Raw genomic sequence first — 20,809 nt, 5'->3', positions numbered from 1 at the left:
TTGTCTTTTCTTCTTGTTGATGTCTAGAATATGCAATATATTCTGCCATTTTCTAACAATTTACTGTTAATATCATCTGCCTAATGGTCAGATTATAAATTATCCTTACACAGAAGATTATCTAGATTCCTGTTGTCATGTTTATCAGTTATTCTAGTAATTAATATTATATTTATTAAATGTATTTTGAGTTAAATAATGACACGAGAGTCTAGGTACATTGAGTCATCTAGGTAATAAAAGGTTTCCTCTCTAACAAAAAGGATAGGTTTGGAAAACTGATCAGTAGAAGATATTCTATATGGTGCTGGTATCAGAAAGAAGATGAATAAAATGAAAGGGTTTATTTCCAGCTAAAAGGCATAAATGCAATAGTCACCTAGGTAACCAATAAAAAGTAAAAATAAGAAATTGCAGTCACCTTTGAACGATTCTAAGCCCTTCTTTCTTTAACATCTGCCCACCCTCATTTGTTTATAGCACAAAAAAAATTATAAATTTGCATTTCGCTAGCTCTTTGCAATGCTGAATAGAAAGAAAAACAAAATGGGAACCAATGAATTATTGAAATTGTGAAATACACTGAGAGAAGGCCTGGACTCACTTACTAATGGTAATGAATCTATCTAGTGTGATGCTAGGAGTTGAAACACATCAGGAACAAAAGTTACGTGGAACCATTTTCAGGAAGTCTGCATTGTACAACTCTCACTCCCAGACCAAAGTGAAAACATGCAAATCACATGTTCTCATTAAAATAATGGATATTTCAGCATTTCAGATGGGAAACCAGAGAGGGCTGAAGTAAAGAAGGTTACTTAAATCCTAGACTGCACTCTAATGTATTCATAGAACTTTAATGGAAAATTATTAGTAGAGTTCTGTTCAAAGAAATCTTATGAAGAGAGGCTTTAAAATCCAGAAGATGGGTGAATTAGAAAAACTGTAGGATATGTTCAGGGTACGAATAAGGAGCACCATACCCAGCAATGTATTCCAGCAGAAAGATGAACATGGGAAAAGGTTTTCTAATTTCTCTCTACTCTTATGGTAGCTTTTCTAAATTGTTCCTTCTTTTCAACCCTTCAAAGACCCACTATACTAGCCACTGACCATCTGCATGCTTCTTGGATCCACAGCTGTATAAACCCCACTCATGTTTGGTCAGTCGCACTGAGCATATCTTGCTTGAGAGTAGGAGGACAAGAGGAAGAAAAGATTATCTGAGGTAGAGAAGCAGCATTAGTGTCACTCAGGTCCTCTATCTTCATAGGCTATTTCTTTCCTCTCCTAATGTCAAGTTATCATTGGTTTTGTCTGATTAAGTTTGTATTTTCCTCTGGGACACAGAATAATCAAAACTTGTCTAAGACTCATACTGTTCATGCCTCACGTTTTCCTATACTGGGACGACAGTTGTGCACTACAATGCTGGGCTCTGTTATGGCCCTTCTAGAATGACAGCATCACTTTCTGCAGTGCTGTGTATGATTGCAAACATTATTTTTTTTCCTCGCAAAGCCCACCTTGTTAGATATGTACTATTAACAATACAGGTGATGTACCTAATATCTCAGATTCCTAAATGCTCCTACAGCCACAGGATTAGCTCTTGAGTGCGATCTAGTTCATTTCCCCACTCCTCATCTGTTCTTGGATTTATTAATGCACCATGGAAAAACCATACACAGAGTTAGGCAGACTTGGCTCCTTAAGAATGTGCTCCTGAGTAAATTCATCTTTCTAAGCCATAATCTACTCATATATGAAATGGTCTGTTTTACAGATCTGTAACTAACATTATTCTCAGCCTACTTACTGCAAAAGCTTCTTTAAATCTCTTCAGACTTAATTAGCATAATCTTTCTCAAATAGATAGGATGTGTGCAAAATTCCCTAAGTGGGTCTCTGTCTCCCCCAAATCAAACTCCAAGGAAACTTTTAGATGGAATATATAAGGACTATTTTTCTATAATTTTCAAAACTCATCTAGTTAATCTCTCTCTCTCTCTCTCTCTCTCTCTCTCTCTCTCTCTCTCTCTCTCTCTCTCTTTCTCCCTCCCTCCCTCCCTCCCTCCCTCCCTCCCTCACTGCCTCTCTCCTCCCTCAAGTTCTGTGCCGTCTGAAAAACATCCCACAATTTTTCTAGTCATAAGTAGCTAATGATCCCCTTGTCCCATTATGATAGCTTTCTTAAAAATTAGGTTTTATTCTAACTTTTGAAAATGATCAAGGGGTTACAGTCACTCAGTTAAACTGTCCCCTCTGCAGTAATGTATATACATCTACAATAGCCATTTTATGTTTCCAATGCTTCCAGCAGTAGATGTACTTGTTGCTGGGCAGACATTTTGCTGTGTGAAGTCACACGCGTACACACACACACACACACACACACACACACTCACTCACACTCACACTCACACATTCATCTTCAAAAGTATATCTAGGGCAGATAAAAGTGCAGAAATTCCATGTCTAAAATGGTGAACTAATGAGTTTTTCCTGGAATTACCTACAAGAATATAGGTGAAGAAGTATTTACAGGAGCAGAAATGACTCAAAGGCAGTGGCATCATCAAAGCCCACCGCAGCATGGGGGACATAATACAAATCTGAGGACCTGGAGTACACATGACAGTGGCCAGCAGCTTGACAGGTTGCATAGTGTTCTTCCAGGCAGCCTAGCTGGTCTGCATTTCGTGTAGGCAGTTTGACTGTTCTCTGACACTTTCAAGCTGAGGATTGGGTGGTGGAGTTCCTTGCCTCAGAGTCTTTCTTCTTTGTAGTTTGGCCACCTTAGCGTGATTCTAAACAGTCTAACCTGCTTATAGAGTCCTGGGAAGGGAGGAGCTTATGAATCTGATCGATTTCAGGAACTTCCTGAAGCTGTTTTAAGTTGTTTACTACTAAGGTAGCTTTGCTCTAGGATGGGGTGTTTCCATCTCAAAGGAAACCACACTATACAACTACACAACACTCCACCCCTTCATCTGACTCCTCATTCTTTCCACCCCTCTTTCCTGATGCTCTCTAAGACTTGCCACAGCACCACTCCCTTGTTCTCAGGTGTTTCCTCAGTGGCTATGAGTTGAGGCTGACAACTGTAGTCATCTATGAGCAGAAGCACATGCACGTGTTAGAAGGGCAGTTTATGAGCATTTCACATCCATTGGATAAATAACAGTTGCAACTTTCTCGTTGAGTTTCTGACGTCCCCAGCCACAGGCTTATGTCAACGTTTGCAGGATTAAATGTCAATTTCCCCCTGTGAAGTGTGATTATGTACAATCAGAAAGTTGGTTGTATCCATGACCACTTGTACAAGCTGGCACATCTCACCTGGCACTTCCGTTGCGGTGAAGTATTCCAGAACCACAGCTTACTATTGGTAGTAACTTCTGGCATTCCTGGATCTAGCTCACAGTAAAGAGCCACTTTAGGGCAGTCCTAGCTTTTTTCTCCTAGTCCTGAAAGCTACATGCACAGTTTCCCCAGCATAGCATCCATTCATTCAGTTCTGTAAGGCAACCAACAACTGTGGTAATAGCTTTATCTTCTGGAGGCCTCTAAGACCTCCTTGGCCAAAACTCACAGAAAGTTAACTGACCTCCGGCTCTGTATGTTTTGACAAGGTTCATGACTCTGAAAGCATCTTTTATAATAATAATTATTATTATTATTATTATTATTATTATTATTATTATCCGCAGCAGCAGCAGCATCATCAGCATCATCAGCATCATCATCATCATTATTTAAGATGTTCTTGAATGTGTTTTAAACAAGACTCTAGGTCTGCAAAATCATTAACGTGTTAGTGTTTTATTATCTATATAATAAAACCTTTGCCAAAGTGTGAGCAGGACATGGTAACATCCTAAACCACTATACTATAACAAATAGTGAGCTTGTAAAGAAAGCCTTAGTCCACTGTCATCCATTCTGAGCAAGTTTAATGCGATTCCTACAGATCACACCAAAGATACTGAATTCAAACCTAAACAAGGTCTAATTCAATATGGAAAAGTTGGTCAATTTTTTTCAATGACTTCCTCCACAGTTTAGTCTTGGGTGTAATAGCAGGATGATTTGGAGGCACTAACTTAATTAGCTCACCACAGCCCTCTGTCATTCTTTCTAAGCCATTCTACCTCCATATCTTAACACTCTACTGTAGGACCTCTTCTGTGTGTTTCTCCACCCTTGATGATCACATTGGGTCTGGCTCAAACTTATTATCCCTATCCAGGGCCAGGGCCAGGCGGGCATGGGGAGACATGGTCCTGTTTTCTACTACTGCACCTCCTGGTTCCCAGGGAATGAGAAGTCCTGAATTGAAACTGTTGCTTAATGTAAAGCTGTTACTTCTCTATGTGCCACACCTCTCTGCTAGAAGTAGCCCAGGCTCAAGCAACTATCTCTACTCCTAGGCTGTCATTATTCTAGAGCAAACTGTGCTCACAAGAAATCTAGGGCAATAATTACCCACCCCTGGTAGAAGTTTGAAAGTCTTCTGTCATGGCTGCCTTCTGCGGCCTTTTCCTCACCCTTTAAACTTTGTATTAGTCTTCCCTACCTCCTTAGCAGGGATTTGGCTTTCTGTCATTTGTATTAAGAAATGTGATGCTACACCAATCTCGCCACATTTGTCTTCAAGACATCCAGACAGGCTTTTCCTTTCTTTTTGGTTTTGTTTTGTTTTTATGTTTGGTTTGGTTTGGTTTGGTTTTTTTGTTTGTTTGTTCGTTTGTTTTTGTTTTTTTCTTTGTTTTCGGAAATCTCCTCTAGGTCGCTCTCTCATATCACAGATACACTTTACATGGTTAACTGCGACACTTAGACCAGCCAAAACATTCCTTAGTTTACAAAGATCTGGCCCCACTGTGGAAACTGGAAAAGTCCATGCGTGTCTTAAGGTTTCTGATGAACCAACCTTTTGTTAACTCCTTTGTGAACATAGCTCTGTTTGAACCACAGAAGTGAGACTAACCCATGGCTTCCTTCTCTCACTGGTGCCTGTCCCTCCTCTGTACTTATGAGGACAAACAGAGATAACTAAGTCTTCCTAATGGCTGAGAAACCAGTCCAGCCATTACTGATTTTTTTTTCTCATGATGTCTTAGTTTATGGATCCTTTGCCTTAAAAGGGAATAGCAGGAAGCTAATTTGAGCTGTAGACTTGTTATCATAGGAGCTTCTGCACAGCAGTGAATGCTCGAATATCAAAGGAAACTGTTTCACAGCACAACTGAAACTTCTATTGAATGCATGGGTAAGCGAGAGAAGATGTATGAGGGCGGAAACGCCAATAGACTTGTTATTTATAGCCACTGGCAGGGTCTACCGCTCTTATGCCTTCATTCAGCAGTTTTCCCTCAGAGAAGAAGGAACCCAGCCTCTACTCCATGTGACTTAGAGTTTCACCGAAACACAAGCACATTTCAAATCCGCGTTTGGGATAATCTCGTATAGCTCTCTAGGGAGAGGCTCTCAGAGTCATTCTATGGACTTCAGGAGCAGTTTCTGTCTTATGAACTACACAGGGCTATGGCTCATCTTCCACAGTATCGGTGTCTGGTAAATGAGCTCCTAGAAGATTCTGTCACTCAGGAAAGCCCTTATATATTGTAAAACAGAATGATGCTTTAGAATTTGGTAGAGACAGGGATGCATCTAAAAGTGATTTCTGGGACCCTTCGGATGGCCATTATATCAGATTGCTAGAGACAGAGGGACATAAGGAGAGAACCAGCGAAATAAACAGCTTCAGACAGTACCAGCAAACTCCACGCCGGTAGCAACGAGTTGACTTCTGTTAACAACTGTTGTTAATCAGTGTTGTATCTAACTTTATGTTAATAGTAATTACAACAACTAATGAAGTGCTGGGATTTTGAAATATGGTTGGTTATGATATGAGTTATCAGGGTCAGGTAGCAAGCTTCCAGCCAGAACCAGTAATGTAGATTGCCTCACGAAGTTCACAAAATTTAGAAATTATGTGTTTTGTTCACTTGGTATCTTTAAAGGAGAAAGTCACCTGCTTGGCTGGGGTTAAACGATACATTCGTTTGATTGGGTTCTAGGGTTAATTTTAAATTATTGCCCACTTTCTTTTGATTTTGTCAAAAGTAAGGCTAAGAAGTGATAGAATGTAAGAATATTCATGTTATATAGTATATTATAACTTATGAATTATAATGTTATTTCTGTGTGACATCAGATGTTTACATTAAGTTGTTCTGATGACTCACATCTGACCTCTCCATATTTTAGGTGTCTAGAGAAGTCTGACAGGGCTGGTTTCATTTAGTGCTCATAGGGGAAAGTGCATTATTTGAAAACTTTTTTCTTACCTTTGGCAGTTTCTCAGGAAACCATACCCCAATGTGTTGGTCAAACCATGCATTTGCCTCAAGATATCAATACTCAGAATTAAATTGAGATGTCTGCCTAAAACAAGCATTTAGGATAAAGGAATGGCTCATATAAATTCTTCAGGTGCAGATGGCATGACTAGCAAATACCACAAAATTTCCCATTCCTTTTCCTTCACATTTATGCATGAAATTCTAACCCGAACTTTCAGTTTTATTTGTCTTCTTCGCAAAGAGTCAATCCCAGTCACAGTAAATGGTGGACAGTCCAAAATTAGAATAGAAAAAGATGATCTTTTAGGATTAAAAAGACAGGGAGGGATATGCACAGTGTTCTTCTCATTCGAGGCAACTCAGTCATTTATCAGACACTCCCTACTTTGCAAACCATTACTCTGAGTGTACACCGGAGGTACACGCAACTAAAGCTTTTGCAGAAGGGAACGCATCAGAGGTTCACCCAACCGCAAACCTCACATGTGCTGAGAGCTGCATCTAGAGCTCTTATGTTTTCCTTCACTCGATGATTTTTTTTTATGTTTATTCAAACGCAGTGAATTGGACCTTAGGAAAGAATGAGCAACTTCTTTATACTAATATGTATTTGAGCACTCTTGGGTGTTAGTTATTGTTCTGTTTCCTGGTTTTCGATGCCCTGATATCTTTGCTCAAAGTCAGCGGTATTATCACCTGCATGATAAATTGATCTCTCGCACACATATCTCGCCTAAGACAAATCATCTGTTTTAAATATATCTCAATGTGATCTGTGTGTTGGGCAGTAAAATTGTATTCGGGTGGCATTAATGGATCTTCTTTATCCACTGGTGTACAAGACATAAAATCGATGCAATTTTCGTCATTACCTCCCAGAATTATTCTCAGAAAACCAATTCTAAGATCAGGATGATAACTCCGTGCTCTGCATTCTTGGGAGGCTGTGCAGTAAATATTTGTCAGAAGACCCATCTGCCCATTTGATTTAGATTATGGTCCATATGTATTTCTCTGGGGATGGATGGGGTAGAGCTTCTGTGTGCCCATTCAGGGAAGATGGATTCAAAATGAGATTACAGCTACCATATCCAACTTCCTATCTGTCCTCTGAACATTAATGTCCCACTTTCCTTCCCAAACCTGGGAACAACCACAAAAGTCCGAGGGTGGAGGAGACTCGAGCACCAGAACAACACAATTCATCTCCTCTAGGTGCCAAAAGTTGCTAAACACACGCACGCACACACACACACACACACACACACACACACACACACACACACACTCACACACACACCGAGAGAGAGAGAGAGAGAGAGAGAGAGAGAGAGAGAGAGAGGCATATGCACCCATGCACATACAAAGGCTATACCACAGTAAAAATAAACAATATTTCAAGTTGCCTCTGAGAATAAAATCATAATGAAAAACTGAAAAAATAAAATAAATTCAAATGCACAGTATTTAGTGATTCATTGAGAAGCATCTTCATTGACAGGAGTCTCTCCTCCAGGATTGAAAGCTCTGGGATCAGCATCAAGGACAAACGAATTTGCATACTCCCTAAATGCAGACATAATATGTCTGCCTTTCTCAACTTCAGTCTTCGGAGTAAATGACAGAGAGGTCACGGACACTTGAGCTTGTTTTCAAATTCACTCTGAAAGACTCACAAACTTCCAACATTGAAGATGTAGTATAGTACATCGAAATAATTTGAGGATTCTAAATTTTCAATTATTAAGATTCCAAAGCAACACTGCTAAAATATCAAATTGTTTTCACAGATATTTTTTTCAATAATACTAGATAAATGAGAAACATTTTTAGGAAAATTTGACAGTGTTGTATTGAAATAGATGGATTAAGTTGTGCTTAAATCAATAAACCCAGAGTGAATTACAAACCATGAATAGGATTATTTAAGCTTTAGATATAATGAACCAATGCTAGCTGTCATCACTGGACACGATGTTAATGAAACTTTTTATATACTCCCCCTTCCCTGAGAATCAAGGGCTATGCCTTTTGTGTAGCAAGCATTCAATAAATGTTGAATAAGTTATAACCATTTAATTCTCCTTTAATGAAACTGAGACCTTTGGGAGAGGGCAATAGTTTGAATATTTACATTGACTGTCTTTCACTTCAACCATGCTCAAAATTCCAATCACTCCTCTATTTCTGTAAGTCAATGCTTATGAAATTAACCAAGCTAACTGAAAACATTAAATATCGTTCCACAGAAGTAAGTCCTTAAACATGTGTTGGCCTGCCCAGCAAGAGAAGTCCTTACTACCATTTCCCTTAGCTCTCTAGCATTTTCTCAGTTGGTAACATCTTGGCACTGGCCGAACAGTGGTGCAGGCGTATTTATTGTTCTTGCTATCAATATTAGAAGTAGTTATTTATGACTTAACCATCAGAAAAGCCTCCTTGGAGTTTAAAAAGAATCTTTCAGAGAAGGGAAACCACAAAAAATTAAACCTTGTCTTCAGATCCAGTTACCTTAGAGTCATCATCAATATCCCGGAAATGAGTTTTGTGTTTTCCAGGTGAAGTGCAAGCTATACATTACCATAAATACAGTCTTCCTCATTGATTAGATCTCGTTTCTTAAAAGGTGCTTTCTGTCTGTCAGTTTCATTAAATCACTTAATTTTATTTTGTGGTATCAATCTAGTCAAAAACAACAAAAGCTGGCCATGTCGACCTATGAGACTTTGTGGATAAAATGCCCAAGTTTTAAGCCACATCCTCTTTAGAAGCACTTCCATGGTCCCTGTGTCCTGTTTAAGGGTCTGGCCTATACGATAACAAAGGTATTTTCTTCTTACTGTATTCTCAATGTTAAATCCAAAGGGTTCCAGAGCCCACAGCTTCCTGACTGGGTAATACATGGACATGCTTGTGGGATTGTTTTTAGACCTCCCACAAACTAGCAAACAGTTAGAAACTTCATTAAAAAACATTTGTCAGAAGGCTGAAGGAAAAGGAAAATCCTCCCCAGGCCATCTACCTAATTTCTAGCCAGTATAGGATTACTCCCTACAGGAGTCATTTATTGCCCTTACTAGCCTAGGTGATTAGGTTGCTAGAATGTTTTTTGGCTCACTGCTTTGCCATCTAGCTTCTTTCAGTTGCTGCAAAAGTATTCTTAATATTTATATAGAACCTCTGTTTCACTTCGTTTCTTTCCACATTGATCACACAGTGTGCTATTGGCAAAGCTTCTCTGAGTTCCTTAAAACTTTAGATGTGTTGGTTACATAAGCCATATATGTAGGGAAGGGGTAGGACTGTCCAGTGATGTAGTTTTAGCCTACCAGAATGCACACAACCTCTTCTCACAAGCATAGCCCCCCAACTTCCCTAACACATACATAAAGAAACTTCACCCTAGTCTCTACTTCTGTTCACATTCACAGTCAAGACCCAGCAGAGTTTAAATATGCCATTTTAGGTGAAAAGCATGATTCGCTGTGATTGAATTAATCTTTTCTTGCTTATTGGAAGCCTGGTGTCCATGCTAACTGTAGCTGAGAATTGATATCCAAATAATTTTAAAAATTGAGCTCAGAGAATCAGTGAACAGAATACTAACTTGCTTCTCCACAGATCTTTTTGAAAATAAAATAATGATATGCTTGGGGAAAACTAGTGAGAAGAATTTGGGGTATGCACAGAAATGCCAGAAGGCTGACTTGTAAGTCAGAAAGAGAAGGAAACATGAAATCTACTAATGGAACCAAAGAAAACCGCCGACTTCCTGGCCAGCCACTTAACACTGTTCTAAATGGAAACACTTGAGAAACAAATGCTATATTCTGGGACATGTTTGCATGTAAAGTCAAATCTTTAATGTTTTTCTATGAGTGGTCCACCTAGATTTTCCAAAGATCAAAGCCATCATTACAGTTCTCTACGTTTATGTATAGACTAAAAAATCATCTGTTATACAGCATCCTTAGTTAACTCTTTATCATCATATAAGTATTTTCAATCAATTTGTGACTTGATTCTTTTAAACCTTTTGTTCACATTCACTTAATACCTATGGGAGAAATAGGTCGCAATAGTACTATAATGAAGGTCCCTTCTATCTTTTTCTGTGTGATAGCAACAGATATGTAGATTATATGTCTGGAGACTTTGATGATATTCTTTGTTATCTGTATAGTTGGTTTTCATTCTCAAGTGCCTTACTTGGCAGATAACATTACCAGCAAGTACTCATAGCCCAATTTCAAATGAAACAGGTCTTCACCTGGGGAGACGTCAGTGGGGACTTGCTAAATATCTGTGACAAGCAGGAGACAGTAAAAGCTGACTGGACCTAGGAGCCATGACTTACATAATCTTTGTTCTGAGAGATTATGTCTCTAAGAGAAAATGTACTTTGTGTTTGTTTCTGGATACTTTGTTATCCCTGTCAGGGAGGAGATAGAGGGAGAGAGAGAGAGAGAGAAAGAGAGAGAGAGAGAGAGAGAGAGAGAGAGAGAGAGAGAGAGAGAGAGAGAGAAGAGAAGAGATTGCTTCACAGAAAGAAGTTGATTTTAACTGGATTAAGTATGACAGATTTTTATTGCACATTGGAAAAATGAAATGCATAGAAGCAGCCTAAATAATTCTTCTCTATAGTGTACATTTAAAATTATTTTCTATGTCTTTTCATTTGATTTGTCATTAGTTCCCTGGGCTATATGCACTAACATTCTAATGTGCCGATCTACACAGGTCGTCATGGAGATGGAGGTTATTGGCCAGTTGATACTAACTTGATTGATAGAAGCACTCTCAACGGTAAGTATATAAATTGAGTTCTATTGGATTAGATATACTAATTACATGGTTAATTCTACAGTCTCCAAAACAAATTTTCTATTGACAAGGGCAAGAACTGTGTACTTAGGGTTTCACTGTGGTTATAGAGAAATGATATTATTAGCAAACTTCACACATTCTACCAGAAAATGATGACAATTAGAGGTGACAGATGCCTGGGAAAATAATTAGAAAAGTTCCAGCACTGGGAAATTTATAAATGATACAGGGCTTTCCTAGTTTGCTTCCTAATATGCTGAAAAATATTGACCAAAACAATTTGGAGAGGAAAGATTTTATTTCAGTTTACAGCTTAGGGTCCATCATGGGAGAATTTCATGGTAGTAGCTTTAGGAAGGAACCTGGGGTCAGAAACTAAAGCAGAGACCCTGGAGGAAAGTTTCTTACTGTGGACTGCTTTGCCTGCTTTCTTATACAATTTGTCCAGGAATAGCTCCACCCACAATGGACTGGGACATCAATCATTAATCAAGAAAATCATCCAAAGACTTGACTTCAGTCCAGTCTACTGAAGGAATTTTCTCAATTAAGGTTTCCTCTTCTAAGATGATCCTAATTTGTGTCTGCTTGATAGAAAGCTAACCAACACGAGTTTTATTAAATACATAGATTTTGAAATGTGGTAGTGTATTTCCAGTGTTCACAATAACCATTTTTATTGGGGAGAGAGATGATGACTAAGAATCAACTACTTCTGATAAAGTTGCTTGGACTTTTCACTCAAAAAGTTCATTTTCTCTAAGACTTGATTTTTAGTTGTCCTTCATAGTCTCAAGATTAGACACCTTCCTTGCTTCTCCATATGACTATGGGTTTTTAGGGTGAGCACATAGAGGAAATCCCAGGTAATGACTAGGGAGTGGAGTGAAAGTCCCCCTCTACAAGCTTCTCTCCGTTTGTTGAAGCAGCGTCTTTGAGAGGATAAATTAAGTGTAACTAGAGGACCATGCTTATCTTTGGAAAACATGCTGTTCTTGTTTGGTCTGACTTACTGAGAACAAATCAGATATTCGAGATACCATAACAGCTGTTATTATATATCACAAGGTAGCAAACTCTAAGACGCTTCCGTTCCATCCCACAGTTGAGGTCTCCTGGGTGTATCTGCATCATTACTTGCTTGCTAGTTCTCTGATGGACTCTTCGATTTGATGTTCCCCACACATGGCTGTGTAAAGAAATAGCATTATTTTACGCATTAATGAAAAAAACACCAATTACTCTCTAAATCCTCTGGATCATGCTATAATTTGTCTTTATTTTCAAATTGGTGAAGATTTGTCCATGTGCTTAGGATACTTCTCCCTCATTTTTCTTCACTGCTGTGCAGTATTTTGTTTTATAACTAATGAAATCGTTTAGCCACCTTAGTAGATTTGCATGAGGGATTTGATTAATGAACAGATACATTTCCATTTGTGTATTTTCCTATTACGTGATAGAGATGGGAGGCCAAATTTGCTATTTAATTTGTTTGCTGGTGGTGAAATTAAAATAAATAGTTAAATTAAGTGATGACTTGCTAGTGTGTGCTATTGTACAGTAAAAACAAATGCATGAACTTCTCCAAGTGGTGTAGTCCCTTAATAATGTTCAATCTCACACTATAACTTCCTCTGCTAATAATGCCCTTTGCTTAAACATAGACAAATCCATTTACTTTCATCTACATTTCCCAGCCATTCCTGTTATCATCACAGAATATATTGGGTACTGTGTAAACTACAGGAATTTGTTGCTCATAGTTCTTCTAAAGGTTGGGAAGATAGTTCAAGGTTAAGGCCTCAGTAGGTTGTATGTATGATGAGACCTTATTCTCTATTTCACATATAGCATATTCTGTGTCCTCCTTGCTAGAAATGGTACCTGACATTCTCTAGGCTTGTCTTATGAGGACACAGATTCAGTTCATGAAAATTCTACCTACTGTACATAGGCACACCTAAAAATCCTTATAGTTGAATCTCACCAAAGGTACTATTAGTTTTCAACATACGCATTAGCTTAGGGTGTCAGGATCTTCAGACATGAGGGAACATCCTAAACATATATATGTTCACATCAGATCTAAGGTTTAATACAGGATGCTTTCTCCAGGGGGTCCATATTGTCCTGTTCTTTCTCACATGTTCTCTCCCACACTTCTGCAATGCTTGACAAAAATCAATGCCCAGCTCTGGAAGTCTCTCATAATTATAAGGCTGGAGCTCACAGAACAATGTGAAAGGCAAGTATTGGGCCTGAATCCAGACAAGTGGCTTCCCCTGTGCAATAAACTTGGGTAATGATCATTTTGCCTATCAAAGGTTGCTAGTTTCATTAACTTAATCCCATGTAAAGATTATCTTAAACATTAACAGTACACCAGTCACACTCTCTATACTTAAAATCAGTCCAGAAATGTTACTAATGATCTAGAGAAATGGCCAAGTGGAGAACACTCGCCGTTCTCGTAAAGACTCAAAGTTAATTCCAAATTACACGTAATAATTCACAATTTTTTGTAGCTCCATTTCTATAGAATTCTATATACCATCTCATAGCCTCCTTCGGCACTACACACATGTTGCACACATACATACATAAAATACAAATACGCATACATAAAATACAAATAAATAGTGTTGTAAAGGGTAAAATGCTACTAAGACTCCTCTGAGTGTAGGGTTCTAGTAATAAACTATGGATTCAGGTGTAACATTATATTACTTCAGGAACAATAAAAACAAGATAAAGAATCCAGGTGGATTAAACTACCAAGGAAGGATGGTGAAAATAATTCATGGATACACAGAATTTTTTTAAGGTTGCTTTAATTGATATGTATTATATATCAAATATATATATATCAGATATCATAAACCATATATCATACAACATATATAATATATCATACATCGTATATGATATATCATATATCATCCATAATGCATCATTGATCATTATACATTAGACATCACATATCAGATGACATGTGATGTCATATACCATATGTCATATGTCATCTACCACATATCATATATGATAGAGAAATTCTCATTCTAGAATTCACTTAAGGAATCAAAATCTCCCATTAGAATCATTCTAAAGAGCCAGCAAGATGCCTTGGTATTTTAAGGTGCTTGACCCAAATATTTAGGACCTGAGTTAGATCCCTGGACTACAATTACAAGAAGAGAAATGACGCCCATGGCTGGTTCTCTGACCTAAAACATATATATATATATATATATATATATATATATATATATATATATATATATATATATATCTCCTTTTCTTTTGACATTCAGTTACATTTAAACATACTAGCAAATTTTAGAGTAATCCTAAATTACCAATTTTAATTTATCAATTTTATGAAGTTGTTTGAGTAGGAATTCATTCCCCCATTTTATTTATGACCACAAGTAATATATTTTGAAGTAGACAACACCAGAAAAGAGTGATGATCCTCTCCTATCTTTCAGTATTGCTGTGCAGAGGATGTAAATGTTCATGATGGAGTCAATGTTAACCACAGGCAAAATTGTGTTCTCTCTGAAGCTACATGACCTGAAAGACACAGGCTTTAACAGTGTTAGATTTAACAGTAAAATTGTAATTTTTTTTACAATAGCCTAAAAGTCTGACATAAGTAAATCCTTTGCTAGAGATTTCTGTTACAACGTGTTTATGCTTCTTAATGTATATGCATATGCAATGAGAAATTACTCAAAATTACTTGTATTTTCACTTCTAAAATATGTAACTCCCCAGTGTGCATCCAGCTTAAAAGTTTTGCATAAGTGCTTCAAGTTGTCTTTCAAAATAAAATGAATTTTTTGTTAAAAAGAAGCACCAAACTAACTCTAACATGAGTGTGCCAATCAATAAACTTTCCTGTTCACAGGAGTCAGTCTTCAGCTGAGGAATAGGACAGTGATTTGAAATGTATTCCAGTACATGCTTCTTCTTTAAGATTTAAGATTCCTAGTAAGAATAAAATTATAATTTAAATTTGACCTGGCAAACCTTACCACACAGAGGAAATTCATGAAGGCAAACCAGAGAATGATGTCCAGTGGTTTCCAGCCAGTTCATATCAATTGCTGGCATTATCCTCCTCAGCTTTTTCTTTCAGTTCATGAGGTATCGGAAATATTAAGCTAAGTGAATGAGACTGATGATGTGCGTACAATATATCTAGACTAACTACCAGAGACACAAATTAGGACTCTGACTCATTGCAGCAAACTGAAAACCCCAAGACACATGGTTGGTGAAAGGAAAACCTAATCTCTTTCCTCTTGTACTTTGCTAGCAGAAAAATTATGGTAAATATGTGATATGACATGAGCCCTGGCTATTGTAACCAATCCCATAAAGGCATGTGAAACCTGAGATTCCTAGTTAAAAGCCTTCTAAAATGTTAAGGTTTGGGGAAAAGGTATCTTTTTCCAATTAGATATGTAAGTGAATACCCTGAGAGGAAAGTCTGCAGTCACACTTTACCCTTAAAAGATGTCTGCATTGACAAAAACATCTTCCCATGTTTTGTTCTGAAACCTCTCACATAATGAAATCGCATACATCTCTCTCAGACTGACAGAGTTATCGGTGCTTTCTGGTTCTCTCTACATTTGCTGGGCTCATCCTTCAAAGCAGAGTAATAGCTTATTGTCAGGATGCAATCGGCAGTTCCAAGGAAATTTAGGCCCTGGTAGTCATTTCTGTTGTTTGTTTCTCATTCTACCCTTTTAAAAATTCACTTTTGAAGAGAGAGAGAGAGAGAGAGAGAGAAAGAGAGAGAGAGAGAGAGAGAACGTGAGAATGCTATAATTTACGAATTGTCTTTTGAGAGCCCTTAATGAAATTGTGGAAGCTGGCATCCTAAATACTTTTTATGTCAGGTAGAATCAAAGTTAAATATTTGGTGTTATCGTACTATTTCAATTTTATGATGTATTTAATTTTTAGACTAGACTCCACATCCTCCCTTGACACTGAACATGCTTCTACTTCTCAAAGCACAGCCTGTACCTTACATTTGTGTGAACGGCAACCACCATGAACCTTACCTCAGCTCAACCCTGCTTTATTCACCTGGGAATACCAAATCCCTTTGCTAGTAGTTCTGCCTGGGATTTGTAAAATAAGTTTAGCAAATTTGATCAGAAAATCTATAGATCCTATAAAGCTTTATATTATTCACCTCAAGTTTGAAACACTGTTAAATTACCATGTTTCACCATTTTGATTCATTCTCTTTAATAAACATGTGAAATTATCAATTATTTTTAAATATTCAGATATTTGTTGGATATTCTTTTATTCTGTTTTAAATTCATATATATGGGATGTCTGATGAAAGATCTTTGGATCGATGTAATTTACTTCAAGGAACTATTTTTTTCTCAGCGTGCAAGCAATCGCATTTCAACTTCTCAAAATAATGTGATAGAAAGCCCTGTATGTTTCTGTGAAAATGGCTCTTCTGAGATTGGTAAATTTTTAGTAGAAACTCAGTGTTCTTATCAGATATTTTTCATGCCAATGGAAGATGCAACAATGTCTTCCTACAAGACTGATACCCACATAAACTTACAGACTCTAGCAGCACACACAAGAGCTTCAACCAGACAACATCCCAGAACTGAGAAACGGAAGTGCACACAAAGTCTGACCTTTAACCAAGAAACTATTTGTAATTGGTACCTGCTGGCAGAGGGAAAGTCCGTTTTCTCCAATGGAGTGTCACTGGGAATGTCAGCCATACTCCAGGGCATGCCTCATGCTTAGGAGTAGCTGACGAACACAAAACAGACTCAGTGAAAAGGTTTTTCCCAACTTTATATTTTTAGCTTGTTGATCAGAATAAAACTCTCCTATAAATTCACCTTTGGAAATGTTCTATGTTGGCTGCTTTTAATGTAGTCAACAGGCTACACTAGTACAATCAGTCTCTAAATTAGAAAACTTCTGTCAACTGAACAGGAAGCTCAAAACCATTATGGGCCCTCCCCATTAGCCCATCTTTCAATAAAATCCATTGTAGGTGTGTCCCATTGGCCCACCTTTCCATCAAAAACATTATCATCCCTTTCCATGGGCCAGACTCTCATCAAAACCATTATTGACCCTTCCTATTGAGCCATCTCTCCATCCATCGCCTAACACTAAAATATATTCTACTTCTATTGATTTGCCTATTCTATGTGTTTTATAAAAATAGAATGAAACTCCATCCAAACTTTAGTTGACTTCCTTTCACTTCTACGTTATAGCATGACTCCATTTTTCCCTTGGCTGGGTAGTATTACATTAAAAGGTATAGCACCATTTTTCTTTCTTTTCTTTTCCATTTTTTTTAGCTAATCAATATTTATATTGTCCCTAATTTGGCTTTCATAAATAGCGCTGTTAATAAAAATTTCCTGAGCACGTTTGTATCTATCCTTGACTCATTCTGTTTTTGTTCTCGGGCTATAACAGTAAGAACTCTTTCCCTCCTTACAGCTTGATGAGCAGTAGTGACAACCTCTCCCTGAACCTGAACCCTGTATACTTGTTTTACCCCCAGAACCACCCATTGGACAAATGCACCCCCCACATGGCAGTGTAACTCCTCAAAAGAACAGCAACCTGCTTGTCATAACCGTGGTCACCGTGGGCGTTCTCACCGTGTTGGTTGTGGTCATTGTAGCAGTGATTTGTACCCGGCGCTCTTCAGCCCAGCAAAGGAAGTGAGTATCAACTGACTCCTAAGAGAGTCTCTTGTGTTATATTCTTGATCTCTCTCTCTCTCTCTCTCTCTCTCTCTCTCTCTCTCTCTCTCTCTCTCTCTCTTTCTCACACACACACACACACATACACACACACAAACACACACACCTTTCTTTTTTAATTTTTTAATTTATTTTATTTTATTTTTTCCATCTTAATTATATTGGGTATGTCTTATTTCCATTGCAAATGTTATTCCCTTTCCCGGTTTCCAGATAAACATCCCCCTAACTCTTCCCCTCCCCTTCTATATGTGTGTTCCCCTCCCAAACCTCCCCCATTACCGCCCTCCCTCGCAAGAAACCTGTTCACTGGGGGTTCAGTCTTAGCAGGACCAAGGACTTCCCCTTTCACTGGTGCCCTTACTAGGTATTCATTTCTACCTATGCAGTTGGAGCCCAGGGTCAGTCCATGTAAAGTCTTTGGGTAGTGGCTTAGTCCCTGGAAACTCTGGTTGCTTGGCATTGTTGTTCATATGGGGTCTCGAGCCCCTTCAAGCTCTTCCAGTCCTTTCTCTGATTCCTTCAGTTCAGTGGTTTAATGATGTCATTCGCCTATGTATTTGCCATATTCCGACTGTGTCTCTCAAGCAAGATCTACATCTGGTTCCTGTCAGCCTGCACTTTGCTTCATCCATCTTATCTAGTTGGGTGGCTGTATATGGTGGGCCACATGTGGGGCAGGCTCTGAATGGGTGTTCCTTCAGTCTCTGTTCTAAACTTTGCCTCCATATTCCCTCCCAAGGGTATTCTTGTTCCCCTTTTAAAGAAGGAGTGAAGCATTCACATTTTGGTCATCTGTCTTGAGTTTCATGTGTTCTGTGCATCTAGGGTAATTCAAGCATTTGGGCTAATAGCCACTTCTCAGTGAGTGCATACCGTGTGCACATACACACACCTTTCTTAATGTTCATGCTCATGTATCCCTTATTGCTTGACTCCAGTTAAACCTAGTTCTGTCCATTGTAAGCATATAATTAGGTTACAGCTAGACTCGAGATTTTTTTTACAACACAACCCTGGAGAGTATCTTGTATTTTTGTTTGTTAATACTTTTCAGGGGCAAATTCTCATGTAAGTAGCACGCAGAGAGGGACTACACTAAGCCCCTTCTCTACCTTCTCTGCCATTGCTTCCAGACAGTTGGAGATATTGCCCCTCCACAATACTTATTTATCACATTTGACAGGGAGCCCTGCAGGCTGGTAATCAATGCTCGTTGAATGGATGACTAAATATAGCACATCAAACTCAATGTCATTGCAAACATAGGCATGCTTACTCTTAGGCACTAAGAGAGAAAGAAGAGTCCAGTAGTTTGAAAAGGTTGCTATTTCCTGTCTCTCTTTAAATGTCAGAAAATAACATAATGGCTCCAAAATATTTTCATATTTTACAGTTGTTGATTTTACTGTAGTGAGAAGGTTGCATCACATAAAGTTAAGAATGAATATATGGTTTGGTCACAACTCACCCTTTCCAGCATTGCCTCAGGACAAGCCCAGGGTTTGCTTGTGTTTGCAGATTCGTGAAGTCACCAGAGTCATTGACTTTGGTCATTTAACTTTCTGGTTTTTGTCAAATCCAGTCTGATACATATTGTCAGCAACGCTCATTCTCTCTCTGGATGGAGGGTCTTTTTTTCCCATTCCTTTTGTTAATTCTCCGCTTCAGGCTTGTGTTGAGGCTGGGCTGGAAGTGACTGGCTTGACAACTCTTCTCTACATTCATTGTCAACAAAGATTCTCCAGCAATTCATTTTCCTCTTCTCTCATGCCTGTTCTCTCTCTCCTGCTCTTATACACCCTGTAGCTCTATCGATAGGCTCTTTTGTGTCGCCTGGCACTGTTTGTAGAAACGGAACAGGTGAAGAATACATCCTGAAGAGAGTACCTCTGACACACGGATTCAACCTGTATGTTTAATTTATATCTAGCTACAGTCGTGGGTTGTACTGTTTGGAACTGGTAATTACTGGTGAGCCAATACACTGTCTGACAGAGAAAGCTGATGAATGAACTTGACAAGGTCATCTTAGGTGTGAACACGGCGAGAAGGCATGATCTCTCAGAGTTACAACTAAATGAGTGAATGTCTTAGTCTGTTATAACAGAATACCTCGAGGTGAATCGTTGAACAAGGTTACAGGGTTATTTTTGGAATCAATGTTGTGGCAGTCCAAGAGCATAGCACTGCATGTGTTAATTTATGGGGAGGGTCACCTACTATGGCTATATGCAAGGTCACAAAGGAGAACGTGAAGACAAACATGAGAGAAAGGTGCGCCCTGATAAGACAGGAAGCTAGAGACATGAGGTAGCCCTCATTTGAAAGCTGCATGAACCCATTTTCATGACAGGGAAACTGAGACCACACAACATGACCCAACTGAAATAAAAACATTCATCGTTTTAACAATTGACACCTTAGGGACAAGCCTCAAAATGAGTCTCCCTGAAGACAAACCGTGTGCAAATCTTGTCAGAAAGACTGAAAAATCGCTTGATATTGTGTTCCTAAGAAGTGTTGTTCATACTTGGCATGGTGTATCATTGAAGCATCAGGTTTCCGAGGCAGAATCAAAAATTGACAGGAAGCAGAGAGGAGACGGGTGTTGAATGACCAGTTGTTGTCACAACATTGGCACATTCATGCCATTTCCTCAACCTAGCTGCATTATCTGTGAAGGGTTTGGAGACACAGTTGCTTGCTTACCTCATAATTTAGTGGTCATCACACTGACCGGTGAACTATAGTCCTGGATCTGTACTGTCTCTCTGCAGGGAAAATGTCTGTTCTGTAAGGGTGAAAAAGTAAAATTTG

At 38.5% G+C, this 20,809-nt stretch overlaps 1 protein-coding gene across 9 annotated transcripts in view; it reads left to right on the top strand.

The window, feature by feature from the left end:
• Positions 1–20,809, top strand: part of Dcc (DCC netrin 1 receptor) — a 1,103,888-nt gene that overhangs the window by 1,007,121 nt on the left and 75,958 nt on the right. For all 9 annotated transcript variants that reach the window (XM_008772087.4, XM_063277120.1, XM_063277119.1 and 6 more), the window contains 2 exons: positions 11,115–11,180; positions 17,785–17,947. In XM_008772087.4, coding sequence (XP_008770309.2) covers positions 11,115–11,180; positions 17,785–17,947 — 229 coding nt within the window. The remainder of the gene's footprint in view (positions 1–11,114; positions 11,181–17,784; positions 17,948–20,809) is intronic.

Source organism: Rattus norvegicus, chromosome 18 (genome assembly GCF_036323735.1).
Source record: "Rattus norvegicus strain BN/NHsdMcwi chromosome 18, GRCr8, whole genome shotgun sequence".
NCBI classification, from domain to species: Eukaryota; Metazoa; Chordata; class Mammalia; order Rodentia; family Muridae; genus Rattus; species Rattus norvegicus.
This window is presented reverse-complemented; position numbering and strand designations above follow the sequence as displayed.